Source organism: Lissotriton helveticus, chromosome 6, assembly GCF_964261635.1.
Source record: "Lissotriton helveticus chromosome 6, aLisHel1.1, whole genome shotgun sequence".
In the NCBI taxonomy this organism is placed as follows: Eukaryota; Metazoa; Chordata; class Amphibia; order Caudata; family Salamandridae; genus Lissotriton; species Lissotriton helveticus.
In genome coordinates this window covers 231,139,049-231,162,971 of record NC_136067.1, presented here as the reverse complement: position 1 = coordinate 231,162,971, position 23,923 = coordinate 231,139,049, and the positions used below count along the sequence as shown (strand labels likewise).

General features: G+C 44.5%; 1 protein-coding gene across 1 annotated transcript in view; it reads left to right on the top strand.

The window, feature by feature from the left end:
• LOC144762237 (adhesion G-protein coupled receptor F3-like) overlaps positions 1-23,923 on the top strand; it is a 405,409-nt gene that overhangs the window by 338,729 nt on the left and 42,757 nt on the right. The window contains exons 12-14 of the mRNA XM_078647381.1: positions 13,260-13,442; positions 16,835-18,223; positions 23,873-23,914. Of these exons, the coding sequence (XP_078503507.1) occupies positions 13,260-13,442; positions 16,835-18,223; positions 23,873-23,914 (1,614 nt within the window). The remainder of the gene's footprint in view (positions 1-13,259; positions 13,443-16,834; positions 18,224-23,872; positions 23,915-23,923) is intronic.

Below are 23,923 nucleotides of genomic sequence, written 5' to 3'. Positions count from 1 at the left end.
TCAAGCAATGGTTACGATACATCGACGACGTGTGGCTCCTGTGGCAGGGGAGCCACACCGAATTGATGGAATTCCACCAGTGGATACATAGGAAACACCAGGACATAAAATTCTCCTTAGAATCCAGCACCACTAAAATGACGTTTCTTGACGTAGAAATCACTTGTACTGAGGGCCATTTGAAATCGTCTCTTTTCAAGAAGAAGACGGACAAAAATAAAATTCTGCACCACCAAAGTGCGCACCCCAGAAATCTCAAAGCAAACTTGCCGTACGGGCAGCTACTTCGAATCCGAAGGAACTGCACGGATGTAGGGGATTATGAACAGCACGCGACAAAATTTTTGGGAGAAATGATCAACAGAGGGTACCCAAGAAAATTACTCAAACACTCATATAAGAGGGCACGGTGCACTCCGCGTGAGTGCTTGCTACAAAGTATAGAAAAACGCAAACTGGATAGAATGGTTTGCGTAACCACCTTCGGCCCAGATACCCACAAAATGAGACAAATGATACTGAAGAATTGGCATCTTCTTGAGGAACTAGAATGCCCGTTCCCCAGACCAATATTCGCATACAAAAAAAACCAAAGTATTGGGCAACAGCTTGTGCGCGCTGATGTGAAGGTTCATAAACCAAAAAAGGATTTACTTTCACAGTGTGGCTTAAAGCCCATTGAGGGACACCACAGATGTGGTAATTGTATATCGTGCGACACAACCATTGAGGGAAGTGAATTCCAAACACAGGAATATCAGATGGAAAAATGTTGGTTTTTCTAATTGCCGAACACGGAATGTAGTATATGCGATCGTCTGTCAATGCAATAAAATTTATATTGGAAAAACCAATAAGCAAATAAACACTCGCAATACCCAGCACAGATCTCGCATAAAAAATAAGGTAATTAGTGCTCCGATGGTCCAACATTTCATCGAGAAGGAACATGGCGAGACTGATTTCAAATGAACGGTTTTGTTCACCATAAATCAAACAAGATGCCCTTCAGACACAGAGAACGTCTTATTGACAAAAGAAGCTTATTTGATCTTAAAATTTAACAGGACCCAGACAGGTTTGAATACACTATCTGAGGTATCGAGGCTTTAAAACATGTCCCCATGAAGTGGTCACATATATAATGCTCCATGTGAAGACGATCAAACAGAGTGACAGCATACGTAGCGTCTTCCAAAGTGGAAACTGTGACATCGGACAGCAAATGCAGGTGTCTTTTGATACACATTGAAATAAGTGGAACCGATGCCTCCTATGCCGTAAAATGCAACAAAACATGTGGGACGAACACAGCTGGACCACATGTCCCATAACCACATGGTGATGCGATCACATCAATATCAGGCGTACCAAGATGGCCGCTGTTGTTGACGATTCAAGCATCTAAACCCAGACGGGTGATCACGCCGGTAAGAACCTTGTAATGTCCATATTTGTAGACAGGATTAAATAGGCTAAAGCTGAATGTGACAAGCCTTCGTTTATTAACAGGTACGTGAGGTATATATCGAGCCCGCACGAACATTGCTGACATCCCTTGTAGAACAGAGCAAGCGCAACGCGCGCTGCGCCCCAGAGGAGGTAAAGTCATGTGTTAGAGCGATAAAATCGCTGTCCCTCAATAAACAAATCTGGTTTTGTGACACCCGTTTTTTAATCATGTACATAGATCATCACAAAGATCTGCACTAGTTTGAAAAATGCCCGCTCCGTGAAAGAAGCGATTAACACGACGCACACACGCCCAGCATTAAACCAAAGGTATGCCTTGTTGTAAGCTTTTAGACATAGGTTCCACATCATAAAGAAGATAGAGAATAAACGCTATGATATTTTCCACAGGTTACCCGGGGACATACATGTCACATTCATAATTGACAAGACCCGAACTTGAAAAGGTATGTCGATAAAGCGCCATTTCAGTCAAAAGAGTTCCTTTACGGTTAAACCGACACAAGAAATGTTCGCTTACAGATACTCATGCTATTTTGCAGAGAATCTGAACAAGACAGAAATTTAAGAAAATAGAGTGAACCTGGGGAACCGGCTACTCGCTTGGTTACAGGTATAGAATGCATGACCTTTTGGAAGCTAAGTGATAAAGAATGGCTGAAGACATGACACTAAAAATCAACTCTGTGTTGTCTCTCTTCTTTTCGTACACATCTTTTAGATAGAAGTGACAGAGCCCTGATGAGAACCCGCACACTCAGATAACGGGTTCGAAATGCGTCGGCATAAAGGAGGCGATTAATTTCAGTATTAATTACGAATTCAACCAATTTATTGTTTTGAGTTCATTTTTTTCACCTTCTTGTTGATTCTTTGTCCTTCAATGACATAATATATAGCTAATGTTGTCTAGAAAAAGGCACTCCGCAAAGACTAAATATTTGCTGGCCCATAAGCTATCAAACAAAGATGTGTAATATGTACTTGTTGTTTTGATATAAATGTATTGTATATTCGTGAAATTTGTGGCAAAAGTATATGTGTTATATTTGTGTAATTTGTAGTTAATGTGTAGTGATATATGTTTTGTGTTTTTCTCATACATGAAATCGCAGAAAGGCTAAAATTAATATAAAAGTAAAAGGTAAAAATAAAATATACCTAACAAAATCAGCAATAAGACTGATTGGTTGCTTGTATTTTTAAGCTAAAAAATAAGTGTGGGGCTGGCAATGTGTGTGTTATAAAAATTACTGTATGGTCCAGCTGACCCTGCGTCCCAGGACCTAACTCCCCCGTTGTACAAAGTTTAGGGCGGGTTTTTCACCCGCGAGAGTTGTAAGGGCACCAGATTGAGACGTGTTCCTTATTAAACTTGATTTTCATGTGGAGGGACAGTTTGTCCTTCCAAGAATATGTCTGAGAAAGACACGCTATCGTTCACTGAGAGTCACATTCAGAATTTAATAGCTTCATCCCCATTCTCTAACATCACCCTAAGCACTTCCGCACAACAACAGAACGAATCCGATAAATTGATCAGGTTAAGTAAGAAGCATATAAGAACTGAGCTTCACGGTCATTTTCTTCTGAAGCATCTAAGGGGAGGGACCATCCCCTGGGGTCTTCAGATAAAAAATGTCCCAGTGATCTTCACGGAGGATGCTGAATATAAAAAAGGCTTCAGTTGCATAAACACGAAGTGTAGCCGGGACCCAATGGTCCACACCCTTGAGACAGCACAAAGACTCTGTCAAAAAGAACTACAGGAAATTGAGGAACTAACCAAAAACATACCAGATAGTCAGGTGATACCGGACGCTAAGGCACTCCTAGAAAAAATTGAAAATGAGATTTTGTCCTTTAAGGATATTACCATCAACAATAAAACTTCCCAATACGAGAGAGACTCAAAATCCTTCACACTAGAGAAGGCATATCCTTTTCTAAAGACGACTACTACTCGCAGGCTGACTCACGTGGAGCATTATATAAATACCAAGGACGATCACGTAACAGGTTTAAAACTTTCTCTGAAACGTCCTCTTCATCTGATTCTACTGGATCAGAATCAAGAGGCAATACTAATAAAAAACAAGTCTCTTTTTTAGAGAAAGGTCAACAATCAAAGCCAAGGCACAAGATACCATGGGAGATGCGTACACGCAAAAACTACTACAAGTCGTAGAGGCCCCTTCGAGCATAGTTAATCTATCGACAAAAATACTTACAAAAGATGAGGTGTCTGTACTGAATTTAGGACTCAAATTCGTCCCATGCAAACAAACAGATTTCACCAAAATGAAATTGGAGACAATTGCTTTTTGTCGTAAGATACGACTAAAAGCTTTTTTTGCCAACCAACCTCCAACCATTGACAATGAGACAACAGGGCTAAGAAACAAATCCACGTTTGTTCCTAGCCATAATATCCCCAAACAAATGTATGCATTCGAGCAAGTGATGTTATCATCCTTAAATAAACTCGAAAAAAATAAAAAATACGTCCAGCAAAATATCAGTAAGGGACAAAGAGTGGCATTGAAAAATCTGAAAGATGACGTGTCAGTCGTAATCAAACCAGCCGACAAGGGCGGAGCTGTCGTCATCTGGCCACGAGAAAAATATTTAATGGAGGGTCTCACACAGGTGAACAATCAGGTGTGGTACAGAAAACTGCAGGAAGATCCGGTAAGGCAGATACAAGGGACAATTCTTGAATTAGTACAAACAGGTAGAGACAGTGGGTTTTTGGGCCAAAAAGAAGGTGAGTTTTTGATAAAGAAATTTCCTTGAACTCCCATTCTATATTTTCTGCCAAAGATTCATAAAAACCTCAATGAACTGCCAGGACGACCAATCGTCTCGGGGTGCGACTCGTGCCTCGAGCCGATCTCGAAATATGTTGATTATTTCCTTAAGCCTTTTGTGAGTAAAGTCAAGTCGTATTTAAAAGACACAACCGATTTTTTGGTGAAAATCAAGGGTATTGAGTTTAATCCATCAACTCAGATTATGGTTACAATGGATGTGACGTCCCTCTATACGCAGATCCCCCAGGATGAGGCGTTAGAGGTAATGGAACTGTACCTAGAAACCAGGGATAGACCACACCAAGTTCCGACATCATTCATTCTTCAACTTGCAGAATTCACGTTGAAGAAAAATTATTTTTGCTTCAACGATCAGTTCTTTATGCAAATCAAGGGGACGGCTGTGGGTTGTCCCTATGCCCCAGACATGGCCGTATTGTTTATGGCAGAATATGAGAATAGATTTGTCGAGAATAACAACCCATACCAAAAGCATATCAAGCAATGGTTACGATACATCGATGACGTGTGGCTCCTGTGGCAGGGGAGCCACACAGAATTGATGGAATTCCACCAGTGGATAAATAGGAAACACCAGGACATAAAATTCTCCTTAGAATCCAGCACCACTAAAATGACGTTTCTTGACGTAGAAATCACTTGTACTGAGGGCCATTTGAAATCGTCTCTTTTCAAGAAGAAGACGGACAAAAATACAATTCTGCACCACCAAAGTGCGCACCCCAGAAATCTCAAAGCAAACTTGCCGTACGGGCAGCTACTTCGAATCCGAAGGAACTGCACGGATGTAGGGGATTATGAACAGCACGCGACAACATTTTGTGGAGAAATGATCAACAGAGGGTACCCAAGAAAATTACTCAAACACTCATATAAGAGGGCACGGTGCACTCCGCGTGAGTGCTTGCTACAAAGTATAGAAAAATGCAAACTGGATAGAATGGTTTGCGTAACCACCTTCGGCCCAGATACCCACAAAATGAGACAAAGGATACTGAAGAATTGGCATCTTCTTGAGGAACTAGAATGTCCGTTCCCCAGACCAATATTCACATACAAAAAAAACAAAGTATTGGGCAACAGCTTGTGCGCGCTGATGTGAAGGTTCATAAACCAAAAAATTATTTACTTTCACAGTGGGGCTTAAAGCCCATTGAGGGTCACCACAGATGTGGTACTTGTATATCGTGCGACACAACCAGTGAGGGAAGTGAATTCCATCACAAGAATATCAGATGGAAAAATTTTGTTTTTTCTAATTGCAGGACACGGAATGTAGTAAATGCGATCGTCTGTCAGTGCAATAAAATTTATATTGGAAAAACCAATCAGCAAATAAACACTCGCATTACCCAGCACAGATCTCGCATAAAAAATAAGGTAATTAGTGCTCCGATGGTCGAACATTTCATCGAGAAGGATCATGGCGAGACTGATTTCAAACGGACGGTTTTGTTCACCATAAATCAAACAAGATGCCCTTCAGACACAGAGAACGTCTTATTGACAAAAGAAGCTTATTTGATCTTAAAATTTAACAGGACCCAGACAGGTTTGAATACACTATCTGAGGTATCGAGGCTTTAAAACATGTCCCCATGAAGTGGTCACATATATAATGCTCCATGTGAAGACGATCAAACAGAGTGACAGCATACGTAGCGTCTTCCAAAGTGGAAACTGTGACATCGGACAGCAAATGCAGGTGTCGTTTGATACACATTGAAATAAGTGGAACCGATGCCTCCTATGCCGTAAAATGCATCAAAACATGTGGGACGAATACAGCTGGACTACATGTCCCATAACCACATGGTGATGCGATCACGTCAATATCAGGCGTACCAAGATGGCCGCCATTGTTGACGATTCAAGCATCTAAACCCAGACGAGTGATCACGCCGGTAAGAACCTTGTAATGTCCATATTTGTAGACAGGATTAAATAGGCTAAACGTGAATGTGACAAGCCTTCGTTTATTAACAGGTACGTGAGGAATATATCGAGCCCGCACGAACATTGCTGACATCCCTTGTAGAACAGAGCGAGCGCAACGCGCGCTGCGCCCCAGAGGAGGTAAAGTCATGTGTTAGAGCGATAAAATCGCTGTCCCTCAATAAACAAATCTGGTTTTGTGACACCCGTTTTTTAATCATGTACATAGGTCATCGCCAAGATCTGCACTAGTTTGAAAAATGCCCGCTCCGTGAAAGAAGTGATTAACACGACGCACACACGCCCAGCATTAAACCAAAGGTATGCCTTGTTGTAAGCTTTTAGACATAGGTTCCACATCATAAAGAAGATAGAGAATAAACGCTATGATATTGTCCACAGGTTACCCGGGGACATACATGTGACATTCATAATTGACAAGACCCGAACTTGAAAAAGGTATGTCGATAAAGCGCCATTTCAGTCAAAAGAGTTCCTTTACGGTTAAACCGACACAAGAAATGTTCGCTTACAGATACTCATGCTATTTTGCAGAGAATCTGAACAAGACAGAAATGTAAGAAAACAGAGTGAACCTGGGGAACCGGCTACTCGCTTGGTTACAGGTATAGAATGCATGACATTTCGGAAGCTAAGTGATAAAGAATGGCTGAAGACATGACACTAAAAATCAACTCTGTGTTGTCTCTCTTCTTTTCGTACACATCTTTTAGATAGAAGTGACAGAGCCCTGATGAGAACCCGCACACTCAGATAACGGGTTCGAAACGCGTCGGCATAAAGGAGGCGATTAATTTCAGTATTAATTACGAATTCAACCAATTTATTGTTTTGAGTTCATTTTTTTCACCTTCTTGTTGATTCTTTGTCCTTCAATGACATAATATATAGCTAATGTTGTCTAGAAAAAGGCACTCCGCAAAGACTAAATATTTGCTGGCCCATAAGCTATCAAACAAAGATGTGTAATATGTACTTGTTGTTTTGATATAAATGTATTGTATATTCGTGAAATTTGTGGCAAAAGTATAAGTGTTATATTTGTGTAATTTGTAGTTAATGTGTAGTGATATATGTTTTGTGTTTTTCTCATACATGAAATCGCAGAAAGGCTAAAATTAATATAAAAGTAAAAGGTAAAAATAAAATATACCTAACAAAATCAGCAATAAGACTGATTGGTTGCTTGTATTTTTAAGCTAAAAAATAAGTGTGGGGCTGGCAATTTGTGTGTTATAAAAATTACTGTATGGTCCAGCTGACCCTGCGTCCCAGGACCTAACTCCCCCGTTGTACAAAGTGCAGGGAGTGAGAGCCACCTTATATGACCAGTGTCGCTGCTAAAGGTGATGGGGAGCCGCAGTGAAGAGCCTTACGGATGATGGAGGCAAGTTTGAAGGCAATCTTCATTTCAAAGGGAAGCTGATACAAAATCTGGGGTCCCAGACCCTCAGCTTGGATTGCTACCACTCAAATGCAAGCATTTAATTCAGTGCATGAAAAATGTATTCAAAACCCACTTGGACCATAACCCTGACACTCGCCCAATGAGCACTCCTGCTCAGACAGTGTTTTCAGCTTACTATCAGCCCCTCTAGATGAGTTCAGGGACACAGCATAGTGGCAATGCAAACAATCATTCATTTATGCCCAAAATACTCAAAGATAGCACTTATAAATGAGGACATGTAGTTTAAAATGATTACTGTAGACTCCTCAGTCACATGCATAAAATATGTACGGTAACAGGGGTGTAACACAGGCCCCCGCAGCCCCCGCGCTTCATGGGGGCCCGCACTCCAGGGGATCCCTTCATCATGAATCAGTCCTGTCGTAAATTAAAAGGTGCGCAGTGCGCACAGCATGCACGCCTGTGCCCCGCCGTGCATCAGAGGCTCATCATTAATTAGGTGCGGGCCTCAGAGACTCGCTCCTCATTCATTAAATGGTGCGCAACTGCTGCAAACACGCGGGGCCCCGGACGGGCCTCTGAGCCGCCTTTTCATTAATTAAATAGTGCGCGTCATTTGTCATGCGCATTGAGCACGCACAATTTAAAGTGCGCGTGAGATGTGAGGTGTGCCATCCATCCCAAGACCCAGCCATGCTCCTACACCAGAGAGAAGGACAGTCCGACATCTGTCACCGCCGGCCATAATTTAAATTATTACTAGCCCCTGCCTGGCTAGCCTTGCCCTGCCTTCTGCTGCCTGCCCGCCTTGCACTACCCGCTCAATGCCTATGGCCTACCTCTGAAGCTGCAGGCAAGGCCCAGCCCTCAGGTCAGTACTTCACCTTCTCAAATATTTGAGGCGGTTGTAGTTTCCATGCCCATTCAAACATTGGTCTCCTTGCAGAGACTGCAAACAAGTGTCAGCACTGCACTGCTGAAGGTATAGCCACCGTTATACACAAAGTTATTGGACCATTTAAAAAACAGCAGGCTTGCTATGTCTCCATTTAAGTATGGCAGTGCTGCTGAGCGGTTCTGATACTATCCGATTAATAGCGCACTCTCCCCTCAGTACTTGCCCATGGAAGTGTTACGTATGGCAGTTTTGTTAACAACCACGGCGGCTCTTTTCACTTCCTACCGAGCAAGTAGTTGGGGGGGGGTGAAGAAGTCTCAGACCCCGTCCCAATCCAGTACCTTCCATTTCTGCGGTGACTACCAGCAGTTCAAGGGCACGCATGGATTTTTAGATAATCTTACCGCGCGCCGGCTGTTCACTTCATGACTCCACCACTACTGGCTTCGCCTAAGCCCGCTTTTCTTTTATGCCCTTATTGTGTGAAAGTGTCACCATTTGTCTCAGACTGTTCATTTATCGGTGGTGCCCATCAGCTGAACAGAAGTGTCTCAACGGTAAAGCAATGCTAATGTATTTTAATGTAGCGATTCATACTGCACTTAAGGAGCTGTCAACAACACGTGTTGCTATTACTATTTGATTCAATTTACCTTCCTCTAATACAGTGAACACACTCAACAACATGAAAAAAAAATTATTTGCATTCCAATCCCAATTTGTAGTGTTATAATGAAATACAAATCAATTAAAATTCGTGTTGTGAACCTATGATACGACATATCTTCTACACAACACAATGTGCAAGCAATGCACCTGTTTGTCAGTAGTACAACACACAATACTAAGGAGTAAAATATCTGACAACTGTGGTACCAGCCTGCCTGTGTCAGGGGAGGGGGGCTGGGACCCTCAGCAAACTGCAGTCTCTCCATTCCACTCATGAATAGAGGAGTTAACATGTTCCGGGTTAAACACACCACCCTCTCCAAGCTCCCCTTTCTTTATTTAAATTTACAGTCATTAGCTTAAAAAATGGGCCAAACTGTTTCTTGTAGCATGCCACAGAAAATCCGTGAGCCAAACCAATTAGTGTCACTGTTGCCTTTCGGGATTTCATTCAGCCACTTGGCTGATTTAAAGCCCACAAATATTTTTGTTTTGTATTTGAGGAAATAATGGGGCATATTAGCAATAGACGGTGATAAATATCGCAAAGCGCGCTTAGCACTTTTTTATTTATCGCCGTCTATCGCTGGAATTTATCGCCCAGTTACAGCATTATTAACAACGCTTATCACTGAGGTGATAAAAATTCCAGCGATAGCGGGGATATCGCTGTTTTCCATGGAACAATGCTGGTTTTCCAGCGATGTTCCATGGAAAATGGTGATAACCTTGCTAATACGACCCAGTGGTCGTATCAACATAATCCACCGCCAATGGTAAGTATACCTAAGTCAGCATTTTTTCAGATGTTAGTTTTTGGCGAAAACCGCGGTTTTCGCCAAAAAATAACATCTGCAAAAAAGTGATGCCTACTTTGCATCTCATTAGAGATGCCAAGGGAGGCGTTGCGTAAACGGGTGCTAGCATGCGCTAATGCATGTTAGCATCCTCTTGTAGATAAGGGGATGTCATTTTCGCCGCTTTTTTTGGGTTTTTAAAGCCAAAAAAGTGGCGAAATGGCCCTTGATTATATGCCCCTATGTTTGTTAAATGAGTGGAAACCTCCACGATCATCCTCTGATTACATACTAACTGAGAGTTACTATAAGTCCCAGTGTTTTGATCCCAGAAAGATGAGAGGCAAAGTAGGCCCTGTTAAGATTTTAGTTGGTAATTTGTTTGCCGAACACATTACAGCAGCCATTGCTTCACTTTTTTCCTTCCGGCTCCCTTCTCTCTTCTGTTAGCACAGCAAAAATACTGGCTATTTGTTCATTTTTTGAGTTTATAACTAGGACATAAATTGATGCTTGGATAAGAATGCCTGTAAAATTCCCGCCATTGTTTTTTAACATGGCAAATCTGTCTTTGAATATTTTTATTATTATGTAATTAGTTTACACAACTATAAAATACTTTTCAAGTGTTTTCAACTTGTATTTGCTATTTTGTCTGCTAGAAATTACGGCAAACCTAACCACAAGACACAGGATGATTTACTCCCATCCAAGATGATTGCACCGACCCCACCCCCCCTTTATTGTGACACCTTCCAATTTGCAATTATGAGAACAGCAGAGCAGCGCCCAATGCCTCTGACCTTTCCCTCCCCACAGACCTTCTTCTCAGATCCTCACAAGCAGGAGCGCTCTCCCGCCCCGCCCCGCTCCTAGGCCCAGCACTTTCACGTTCCATATTATTATTTGGATTGATACTATTTATCTGACATGGGGTTGGACTTCCTTTTGCCTTGCGCCAGATAATCTGGCAAACCAAGCAGACAACCAGCAGCAACTCCATCTACTTCACCTGCTGTACCCACTGCTTGAGTGGCTGTCCCCTCCCCGTGGGCCCAGCACATGCCAGAGGTGAGCTTAGGTGTTGATGCGACATACTAAATGTCTGAACTCCGAATTTGAAAGGTGCGCAAAGGCGACGGAGCTGTCCTGGCCGGGCCTCTGAGCCTCTTCATTAATTAAATGGTGCGCGGGCAGCGGGCCCCGGCCGGGTCTCGAGACAGTTTAGTTTTCATTGGAAGTTTTATTTTGCTTTAGTTACCAAGCGAGCACAGAGCCACAGAAAATGTGCTGAACCAATCTGAAACAGGAGCACTTATCCTGCCAGAGCAGTCTTTCCCTCCTGCTTAAGGACTTCATTAGCTACACTAAAGAAGAACTTGAGCTAAAGGACCCAGCGTGTGAGCCTGTCAGGCACGGGACTCGGAGGGACGCACCTGGGTGGCACCGGGAGCCGAAACCTGGCACTGGCTGGAAATTTCTTAGCACAAGAGGCGTAGGTGAGGTGGAAAAAGGAAGACCACACCTCAAACGGTTTCGGCAAGGCCGGATCGTCCTGGCATTCCCCCTCCTAGGGCAAGGGCAGAAATGCAACTGTAGGGCATGAAGGCCCCACACTCGAAGTCGGTGAAACTGCGTCATCAGAGAAAAGCCGTGTGAGGCTGTTCATGTTTTAAAGCGGAATGCCCAAAAATGCCAGGGGTAGTGAAAGTGACATCAGACGCCCTTTGATCTTGTTGTATCAGTGTTGACCCGCATTCCTAGACACGGTGGCTGACCCTCCACAGTCACCTATTTGCTGCTGGTGAGCACAGATAGGCATGATGTGGCAACAATACCCTGTGGCCAGCGCCTATATGGCGTTTGCCTCGTCACTCTCCCCATTGGCTACGTCACAGTGAGTGTTACTATTAAATCAGTATATACTAGATTTCTGGGTGGGATGGCAAAGTGGTAGGTGGTGAGACGGGCCAGTGAGGGTCCCCCTCGTGCTGGGGGGGGCCCTCCATGTGCTTTGCAGGGGGGGCCCTCAAGTTTTGTTATGCCACTGTAGGTAACCACAGAGAATGCAAACATAAAAGTAGTTAAGTAAGTAAAGTTCAACAAAAACAATATAACGGTTCCTAGCATTGTTAGCAAGATTTGCGATATCCTCCTACTAATTCCTATTTCTAAATGCTATGCTAAACCTCAGATAAAATATTAGAGAGCAAAACCTGCCTTGCGAGGTTTGTATAATGAATTGCACAGCATAACATTGAATAGTTGAGCATGACATCAATGGGCCTAGTGCCACCAATCTGCTGTGCAGCTGCATTTATGGCTGCTCTTAGGTGGGATAGGTGGCATTTTGGGATGTCTGACTGGATGGGCATGCCACAATTTAGTCTAGAAAGGACAAACACAAACCTAGCATGGACCAAAGATTTGTGGACCTATGCATTGATGAGGCATTACATCCCATGTAGGAGTCTGATTTGAAATTGGGCACTTTGGATACAGCATTAATGTGAGATTCCAAGATGAGGTTCATGTTGAGGCTGAAGTTTATGGATTTGGTATCATTGACAATAGTGAGTTTATACTCCAGCAGATTAGCAACATTGACCCAAGCTTGAATTGAGGTGGTGTTCTTAGCAGGAGAGATGATTATGAATTCTGGTTTAAAGGGTTAAGCTTTAAGTGATGGTGAGAGATCCAAGACTGGAGGAAATTGAGAATGCTTGACAAGGCTCCAATATCTTCAAAAGAGGCAATTTGAGATACATATGTCTTTCTTCTACATAGAATTTGAAAGAGCTATTGGATTTCCTCAGGTTGATGCTACAGTGGTCCATGTACAGATTAGGAAAACGTATGGGAGAGCATAGATCCATGGAGGACTCCTTAAGGTAAGGGTGTGGTACTCAAAAAATAATTTCCGTTTTATCTGCTGGGAGCAATTGAATAGGTAGGATTCAAATCATCCCAGGATAGTGCCATTGACTTCCAACCATAATTCTCGATTTACAGGAGTGTGGCATGGTTGGCATTGTCAAACTCTATTGATAGGTCAAAAATGATGAGAAGCGATGAATTAAGAAAGACGGTGCACAGAGCACTACTATTGTAAACAGATCGTAGGTTTACTAACTAGAGTACGCTAGATGCAATGCAGAAGCATGTATATAATATATATTAATTTTAAAGCATGTCACATTTTTAAATACTCTTTTATGTAGAATCTTCAGCAGGGTCTGGGAAACCCACAAGAAAAAGTACCTCTAATCGTAACAGCACTAAACAATCCTGAAGCACCATCTATATCGAATGCAGCTGAAGTGAAGACCATGGTGAATATTTTAGGAAAAATCTCTAATGTATCATCAATTGGAAACAATTCATTTGATACTGCAGTCGTGACAGTAAGTGCAATATTATTTTTTGTGTTTTGATAATGTATGCTGTACACACAAATGATATGAGAATTGGTATGCTGAACAACATAAGATAGCAAATACTCAGAGGTGGTTCAAGGTATGTTGGAATAGAAATTGTAAGAAAAAGCAGATTTCACCATTACAGGGGTTGACTTTCCACTTTCCTACATGTCGACATCAAGCACCTACTGTTTTATATACTGTATTGGGTCAAGCACTTATACGCATACAAATAGACTAACTTAAAATTAGCTTGCCTCTCAGAACAGAACACGTAACCTCAGACAAAAAACAAATAATCCTATTAATCAACACTGCATTGAATACAACTGCCATTTTGTAGTGCATGCAAAACACCATGCTAAAATAGGCCCAGCGGGAAAGTTTTCTGTTATTTGCAATTGGGCACCCCCTACAAATAAGAGAATAACACTTTGAGATCAGGTAGGGCCGGTGCATCCTGGATTGCAGACAGGACTACGCAAGAGCCAGACCCTTCTGTGATACCAAAGTGGCATGAGCTCACAGAATGCAGGCTTATATGCCAGGTGCGCACTAGTGGCACTCTGTGTATTACAGCCCCAGGTGTCACATGCATAAGTAGACACTCATAAGTGGCCAGCTTACTTCAATTAAAGAGGTAGTCACCCTTGTGACTGGAGGTTAGCAAACCCCTTCACACTTTAAACAAACCTGCTAATGAACCAAATGAATCAAACATCATCATCTAGCCAGAAATACTCCTAAAACATATACATGTCACCCAGTATAGATGGTCTCTTCAATGTTAATGAATCAAAAAAGATTTACCTTCCTGGCATTGCCCAGGTATCTAAACGTGAATAATATCTTGATACATTGTTCTCAAGGCAAACCCTCTAACTATTGAAGTCGCCTGTTCCATAGTGACAAGATGATCCGTATTTCCTCACTGTGCAAATGCTGCAAGAAAATCTGGACAATGCTGCCAATAGGAAAGCTGCCGGGCATAAGGAGGTCTACCAAATGGAAAAATTGGGACACAGTAGCACAGAGAAGACGTCATGTATTTAGTGTTTCGAATTGAATAAGAACTTTAAGAAACTGCATTTAGTTATTTTTCAAGGAAATGCAAAATTATATTGTTACAGTCACCACAGTCAAAAAAATTAAGAGCCTAAGAGTTAAAAGGATTTTATCACATCGTCACAGTAATAGAACAATCTCCAACAACAGTTGCTCAGTAGTTTTTTAATCCAAGTGGTTTCTCTCTGGACATACATAAAATATTAGCCCAGAGAGAAACCACGTGGATAAAAAACGACACACCTTTTGTTAACTCAAAAAGTACTTACCCAATTATGAAGTTCTTGGTGTTAAAAAATATCTAAAATACCTGTAATTTTTCTTAGTTGGTCTCGAGTTTCTTCTTGAGTGTGTGTTTCATTTATTGGCTTTGTGTGTTCAACAAATGCTAAACACTACCCCCTGATTACCCTAAACTGCTCACACACACTATCACAAAAAAGAGCATTTGGAATTACAAATTTAAGCCCTGTAGGCAAATTAGGGTAGTGTGGACTGTCTATAAAGGTTACCTCATTTTGGTGCTCTACATAAAAAGCCGTCTTCCTACAAAAAGTCATAGTAATTTCGTACCTCTGTATTCCCACTCTTTCAATTTGCCTTCTTTTCGCCCTTATTTTTGCGTCACCACTTTCCCTTGTGTGGTTTCTACCGTTCATTACTTTGTGTTACTTGTTCTTACAATCCTTTCCAATCACAAATCTATTCCTTCATCCTGAAGTATCTACTGGACCTAAGGTAGACTTGGCCCATCACAGTACCACAGCAACTTGAATAATAACGATGAAGCACTCCCCCCACACTGGGTGATTCACTTGTAATACAAAAGAAACTTTGTATTCTTATCTTGTGGAGCAGTAGTTTTCGAGTAAAGCTGAATGTTATGGGGAAGGCACATACCCCAGACTCTAGAGCTGCTCACACTTTGCCTTGGTTTGAGATGTAAAGTACAAGAAATTCCTTCAGAGCACTGATAGATCCATTGGACTGTAACTGACTGACACATAGCTGTGTGAAAATGCTATTGTTTTCTAAATCAATGCAATAAAAATCAAAACATTTTGAAAGAAAACGTGTATCACCCTGATCAGCTTCAAAGAGACTCTCAATTTAAGTTATATTGACGTAATATCAGTATTTGGGTCTAGATAGAATCTTGAGATATGTTGAGTTACAAGATTTGTATACCACAGGTCAATCAGATTCTTAAACTGGTAGCACTTTTACTTCCAGACATTTGTGTCTGTGGTGCCCAATATAAGAAGTCAGGTTTTGTTGGAAACTGAGTTTGGCATGAGGTGGATTTCCATGGGGCGGGTTATTGCCATATCCTGTCCAAATCACTCTAAGAGTGAGGAGTTTTAGAATAGCTCAACAGCTGTATGGCAGTTGGTGTGTGTGCCATTTAACCCTCTGCCCGACCATGGTCAGTTGTGACAACTAGTCCCTCAGGAGGTCTTCATAGAACTTTTGTGTTCTTCTGTGTTGAAGGGGTGCCTGTGTGATTGTGTGTAGTTTTTGCCTGATTGCGTTTGGGGTACGACTCATTGCATTAATGACAATGTTGAGTTGAAGTTGATTCTAATGCCAGGATGTTGGATTGGTGATGTGTGGAATCCACAATAAGCATTTATATTTTTTGTTTTGGCTCGTTGAAATGAGTAAGGCTAGCTGGAGTTGTGATTTGAGCTGGTCAGACCCGTCCAGTCGATCTGTCTCACTAGGTGTGCCTTGTTTCCGTGGAGCCATGTCTAGATCTTATAACCATGGGTATCGCTTTGCAATATCATGTAGGATTCATAAGCTTCCTAAAATTATGTTTGCTTAGCATAGCCTTCCTGTTTGCTTTTTTCTTTAAAAAAAAAGGCTGTCACTATTAATGAATCCCCAACTCGATGATGAACTGGTTGTTCTTTCCATTTTTTCGATGGTCACTGCTGTGGGCTCTAAAGTGTACCTTATGCTATAGGGTTGTCGGTCATGTTATCCATTTAAAGAGTGGGGAAAGAAAAGGGGCTTCTGAGGGGAAGTGGAGGGTTAAGGTACCGAGATCCAATGGTATATGTCTGCAGTGCATGCATGAAATACAAATTATTTGATGTCATAGGGCATATATGTAGCTCTTTTCATATGATATATAAAAACATTGTTTAGGATCTGTTCCTTCATGCTGGTGCACATTCATCTAAACTTATATGCCACTTTGCGCCATAACTATTAAAAATGTTTTAAAGCATTTTTACTTTCATGATTACAAATGTCCACCATTAAATTGGTTACAAGTGTTAACTCAGTAACTACCTGTTTTTCAGAATTTCCTTTCACTTGCGAGTAACATCACTACTAGCCGCTTTGCATCATCATTGTCCAGGAACCAAGGAGCACAAGCATCCAGCATGCTGAAGACTGTGGAAACGTTCAGCCAGTTACTCAAATCGGATAACCAGTCCTTCGATATCACTGTGCCAAGTATTCAGGTTAAAGGCGAATCATATGAACCAGGGCTAAATCTGAGTGCTTATCAGAAGACATTTGACTTTAATCTCAGTGTTAGCATGTTCATTGATGAGAACACAATTGCCGATTTGACGACTCGAGGAAACTTCACAATCACAAGTGTGGCATATGCCTCGCTGGGCGACATTCTGCCCAAAAGCACAGGAAAATTTGAAGGCTCAACCTTAAACAGCATTGTCCAATCAACATCCATAAAATTCAACAACATAAATCATGACCTTGGTGAATTTGGTGTCATCAATATGACTTTCCACATCAACAATTCCAACAAAGACTCCATAACTCACTGTGTTTTCTGGGACTTCAACATGCCACCTGCTGGAGTCGGAGGATGGTCTGATGGCGGCTGTTCAGGGTGGTCTGATGAGAACACAACTTACTGCATTTGCAATCATTTGACGTCATTTGCTGTTCTGATGTCAATAAATCCCGAACCTTTGCCCCTGATTGACGAGATCACTTATGTTGGCCTGGCAGTTTCAATCATTTCACTTTGTATTTGTCTTTTCATGGAATGGATAGTCTGGAAGTATGTGGCCAGGAGTAACATTTCCTATTTCCGCCACACATCATTGGTCAACATCTCATTTTCTTTACTGTGTGCAGATGTCTGTTTCCTGGCAGCCTCCTTCCCTATTGTAAAGACAAGCAAGTTCATCTGCCTCTCCATCACTTTCCTGAGTCATTTCTTTTATTTATCTCTCTTCTTTTGGACCCTCTGCCAGAGCATGATGCTGTTACACCAGTTGGTTTTCATCTTCCATCATCTGAGGAAGAAAGTGTTCCTTTCACTCTCATTTGTCTTGGGTTATGTGTTCCCAGCAGCAATTGCTATTGGCACATTTTTCTATTTTTATCCCAAGAGTAGGTATACCCACCAGTCAATTTGTTGGTTGAACCCAGACAGTGGAGCTATCCTCACCTTTGCCATCCCAGCAGGTTCCATCATTGTCATCAATTTTCTTACTCTTATTGTGGTCATCTCCAAACTGACGAGGCCTTCCGTCTCAGACGCAAGTCAAGCGGAGGACAAAGAAACAGCCAAAAGTATTATGAAGGCTATTCTCGTCCTGACCCCAGTTTTTGGATTAACATGGGCCTTTGGTTTTGCTTTGCTGACGGATCTAGACCAGCTGACCAAGATGGTATTCACCTATGGGTTTGCAGGGATGAACGCTTTCCAGGTACTTTGTATTAGTAGTACAGATTATTTGAAGACGTGTGTATGTAAGATGAAGGAATGGCTGGCTAAAGGAATACATGAAAAAAACTAGTATAGAAATGGATGAATGGAAGAACAAATTAACAAGCAAATGTTTTAACAAACTAACACATGCTGTAATAACTAAAGAACCTTGTTTATGCTTAATATAATGCATGGAATTCCGCGATCCTTGTATGAAAACCCGTCTCTAATCTTGATAATAGGTGACTTGGGATGCACCCAGTCACTTATTATAAAGAAATGGTGTAGCTGCACACATACAATAACTTCATACAGTTGAGTTCTGTCTGTTTTCAGAGAAAGCAGCAGAAAGGAAAGGAAGGTCAGTAAAATAAAACGTTGCTTTTCTTTCTTCTGCTCTGTGTTTCACACTGTACAGTGACGAGCAGAAATTAGATATGTATGGCAACATGTTTTTTTGTTTGCACTCTTTAGGTAATTTTTTAAAAGTTAGAATTGTCTGCATAGTTCTACACATTACGAGTTACAGCGCCTTTTGTTTATATACAGCCTGATTCATGAAGCGAAATAGCGCCCGCAATGGCTGCGAAAACGCAATTGCGGGTGCAAAACACGGAATCGGCATTCAAGTACGAAATAGCGAAATCGCTAAAAAATAATAGCGAGCGGAATAGCGATTACGCTGTAAAAGTCGCAGACTCCGGGAAGTCGAGCATTAGCGATAATGAAATAGCGACCAACCACGGAATCTGCGAATTGAATAGCGAAACGCAATATTGTCTCAATCGGCATTCATGAAAGAAAAACATTAGCGAAAAAGCGCTAAATCGCACATTAGCGCGGCGCAATTTAAGGACAACTCAAAGCAGGTGGTAACCATAAAAGCCATGATTAACCAAAATTTGAAAAACTGTTAGCCAATCACCAACAGGTCCAGGCCTGACCAATCACACATAAGGACATTCAGCAGCAGCAATAGGCGTTCCACAATGCCTGGGATGTACATGGTGGTGAGGCGGCGAAGGCTACAGCGAGCAGCACGGAGGAGACGCATGAGGCAGGCAAGGATTTACCGGCAGCGGGTCACCTTGCTGGGGCAAACCAGAGAACAGATTTATGCTAAATACAGGCTGAATGGGGAAATGATCACCTGGCTGATACAAGAACTCGACCCCATCATGCAGCACCCAACAAGGCGAAACAATTCTGTGCCCACACATGTGCAGGTATTGTGCAGCCTGCACCTCCTGGCATCCGGCAGTTTCCAGGGCATAGTAGCCGCTGCTGGGGGGATATCCCAGCCCACCATGTCACGCTGCCTCCACACTTTTGTTGACGCCATGCTCAGCCAGCTCCACCGGCACATCACATTTCCCACGAGTCAACAGGATTTGGACCTCACAAAACTACAATTTTATAATGTTGCCCATTTTCCCCATGTCCTTGGCTGCATAGACTGTACCCACGTCGCCATCTGCCCACCAGCTGGCATGGAGTATATGTACCGCAACAGGAAGTCGTACCACTCCCTCAACATACAGATGGTCTGCAATGCCAAGACCATCATCACTGACATTGTGGCCCAGTACCCAGGGAGTACCCATGACTCCTTTATCTTCAGGCACAGCGGACTCCACACACGACTGATCAGGGGAGAGTTTGGGGAAGGACACCTACTTGGTAAGTACACTTTGTCGACAATGTCACATTGCTATGAAGTCACTGCGCTGCACAGGCAATCAACATCTGCTCCTCTCATTCAGGTGACAGTGGCTACGCCCTACGGGAATACCTCCTGACCCCTTACCTCAACCCTGCCACACCTCAGCAACGGCGCTACAATGTTGCGCACATCCGGACAAGGAACTGTATTGAAAGGACATTTGGCCTGCTCAAGAGCAGGTTCCGTATACTGCACAAGACAGGTGGGGCCATGTATTACAGTCCTGCAGCGTGCTGCCGCATTGTGGCTGTCTGTGCAATGCTTCATAACATTGCAACCAAGCGCCGGATACCAGTTGACATCTCAGGCAGTGAATCTGAGGGGGACGACCGGCCACCAGCACATGCGCACCATGCACGCGGGGAGAACCCAGCTGAAGGCCACAGACGTCGCAACCACATCACAGCTAACAATTTCTAGCCCACCCCCTTCCCCCACCCCACATATCACAATTGCATGCAAACTGTAATGATTACACAAGGCGTATGTGTGCACCAAAATAAATGTATTTGTTTGAATCACAAAAAAAAATGGGTCTTGGAAACAACTATTTACAAAATGCAGTATTCATGCATACTGCATGAGACGGTCCATGGCAGGCTTAAGTTCAGCCTGCGCCTGTGTCCCTGACACAATGTCATTGGCGCCTCCGGCGCACAATTTGCAGGCGCCTGGGAGGCTCTTCCTCATCCTGGGCAGCTGGAGCAGGCGTAGCCCTTGTGCTGCGCCTAGGTGGGGGGGCCTGCATGGCAGAGTGGCTGCTGACACTGGAGGCACCCTCACTAGCATCATCACCCCCCACAATTGCCGGTAGCACAGGTGCGTGCAGTGCGGTGACGGCGGTGGTCAAATGCTCCAGCACCCGGGTAATATCCTCGCAGCACTGGACCAGTTGGTGCTGCTGGGTCAAGGAGCGCCGCGCAAGCAGGGTGGTGGCATTTGCCGAGACATAATTGGAGCGGCTATAGGTGGACAGCCGGCTCAGCAACTGGTGGTGGCGCCTGCTTGCAACACTGCGGTGCTTCACCAGCGCTGCAGTGTTGTCTTCCATAGCCGCCGTCATGCGGTCCATGGCCGCCGTCATGCGGTCCATCCTCTCGCCGACTCCAGCCACATTGCGGCCTATCTTATGAAGCTGGAGCTGGATTGCTCCTTGCTGCTGGGACTGGCGCTGGTGTATGCGGAGCATGCGCCGCTCCACGCTCATGCAGGCATGGAGATGCCCATTGCCCCGCCTGCTGTTGGGCCGCTGTGTAGCGGATGTGGCTGGCCCAGATCTTATAGGACGTGCTGCAGGTGTTGTAGCAGCTGGTGTTGTAGGTGCGGCAGCCACTGGAGGCACATTGGTGGGGTGCCTGGCTCTGGCAGCCGGTGGGCCTGCAGGTGTTGCAGCAGCAGAGGCGGGGGGCCTGGCCTTGGCAGCCGGTGGGCCTGCAGGTGTTGCAGCAGCAGAGGCGGGGGGCCTGGCCTTGGCAGCCGGTGGGCCTGCAGGTGTTGCAGCAGCAGAGGCGGGGGGCCTGGCCTTGGCAGCCGGTGGGCCTGCAGGTGTTGCAGCAGCAGAGGCGGGGGGCCTGGCCTTGGCAGCCGGTGGGCCTGCAGGTGTTGCAGCAGCAGAGGCGGGGGGCCTGGCCTTGGCAGCCGGTGGGCCTGCAGGTGTTGTAGCAGCAGAGGCGGGGGGCCTGGCCTTGGCAGCCGGTGGGCCTGCAGGTGTTGCAGCAGCAGAGGCGGGGGGCCTGGCCTTGGCAGCCGGTGGGCCTGCAGGTGTTGCAGCAGCAGAGGCGGGGGGCCTGGCCTTGGCAGCCGGTGGGCCTGCAGGTGTTGTAGCAGCAGAGGCGGGGGGCCTGGCCTTGGCAGCCGGTGGGCCTGCAGGTGTTGTAGCAGCAGAGGCGGGGGGCCTGGCCTTGGCAGCCGGTGGGCCTGCAGGTGTTGTAGCTGCAGGGGCTGGTGGCTGTGTATCAGGTAGGGATTCCTCCTCCTGGGCCTCCTCATCGATCAGCAGCCTCTCACTGTCACTGCTGTCTCCCGCACCTGTGAGGGTAAGTGGATACTCATTAGGTGCATGTGACTGTCAGACGTGCAGATGTTACATGCATGCTGGGTGTCATTCCCTGGGTGGCTGTGTATTTGCACACTTTGGAACCTTTCTGGCCGCATTGTGGTACTACTACATTGTGGACATACTACGTCTCCCACAATGCTTCAGGGCACAACATAGGCATGACTAAGGGCCAATGAGTGAGCCTATTTGGTCAGGGGCGGTCATAGGGGACAGGGTCGCAGTCGCATGCCACTTACCTTGGGTGTCTTGGGTGGGGCGGGAGGAGTCCAGAGGGGTCACGCCAACACACGCCTCCCTCTCCAACGTGTCCTCTACCTGGTCCTCCAGGGGGGTGTTGGGTGGGACAGTCGGTCCACCACCTCCGGTGCCTGATGCCTCACCAAGGCGCTCCGCCACCCTCTCCTTGGCACGGCCTCGGAGGTCTACCACCGCTTTTTGAGCTCCTCCAGAGACCTGTCCGCAACGCCCACAGAGTTCACACTGGAGGCAATCCCAACCCAGATCCTCCTCTTCTCCTGCTCTGGGACCCTCCGGGAGTTGGCACCAAACAGCTGGTCGTGGTTGGCCACCACCCCTTCGATGAGGTTCTCCAGCTCCTGTTCGGAGAATTTCAGTTTGCGCTTGCGGGCAGCGCTGTTGCTGGGGCCTGGCTGGGGTTCCTCCGACATGGCGGTCGCAATTTCGGCGGGGTTGTGAGTCGCTAACGGCGGTTTAGCGGCAGCTTTCGGTCTTCAACACTCGACTGATAGCGTCACTGTGTTGTTTGGGGGTGGGATTTGGCTGCTTCCTGGTTGTGATGTCATCACGGTGCTCGTAATGCGTCTTCCCGTTTTCCAGATCCCGCGAGATTGCGACTCGCATTCCCGATCCCACGGGATTGCGAGTCGCTATCCCGTGCGATCGGGATTGCGAGTCGCTATCCCGTGCGATCGGGATTGCGAGTCGCTATCCCGATCGCAGGTAGCCGGAAATAGCGATTTTTCTGCGTTTTTTGTCGGTCGCTAACGGCTTTAGCGCCCGCGTGCGAGTCGCTATTTTTTCCCCGAAAAGTACATGAATGCCGTTTTGCGTTTCCTCAATAGCGAGTCGCTATTAATCGCTATTAGGGACACGCAAAACGGCCCGTACATGAATCAGGCTGTAAGTGAGTTGTATGAAACTGATTCTAATATTTTTTTTAACAAATTTCTAACAGACTTTTAATCTGTTTAATTTTTCAATAGAGATTCTATTTGTATTCTAAATGTTTGCAAACATGCTCTCGCTTTCATATGAAAGAGCTACACAAAATGATTTAAGCTGTTTGAGGTAAAGGTGAAGTTGTGACCATGTATTGTAAGGAATAAAGTAACCTGGGGTACATGATAAGGATAGTGCAAGTCACCTCGGTATTCCATAACTTTATAGAGGAACTGGGGCTTCAGGTTTGTTCCTCTAGGTCAGGGCTCTTCAAACTAGGGGTGGGCCCCACTAGAGGGGTCTCAGGTGATCCCAGGGGTGCTCCAGGCTCTGACCACCAAAGGAAGAATTATGCTTTGTAATGGCCCATCACTAACATCTTTTGTAATTTATATCCTAGCTGAGAGTATGTGTCAAAAGGGAAGGGACTCCAAAAATTCTTCCAAACCCTCGCCACACAACGTGGATACTTTTAATACATACAATTTAATTCTGAGGGGGGCCCGATGATTTTTTTTCCAGTGGGGAGGGGGGCTTAAAAAGTTTGAAGACCACTGCTCTAGATGGTCATGGAACTCCTTGGTGATTTGCAATATCATTATAATGTATGGCTGGGGTACTTTACCCCATATATTAGTTAATTAAGAAGTTCTCTGCTTTATATTCATGTATGTTCTCTTTTCAAGGGATTCTTCATATTGTTGACCACATGTTTCACAGAAAAAAAGGTAAAACGT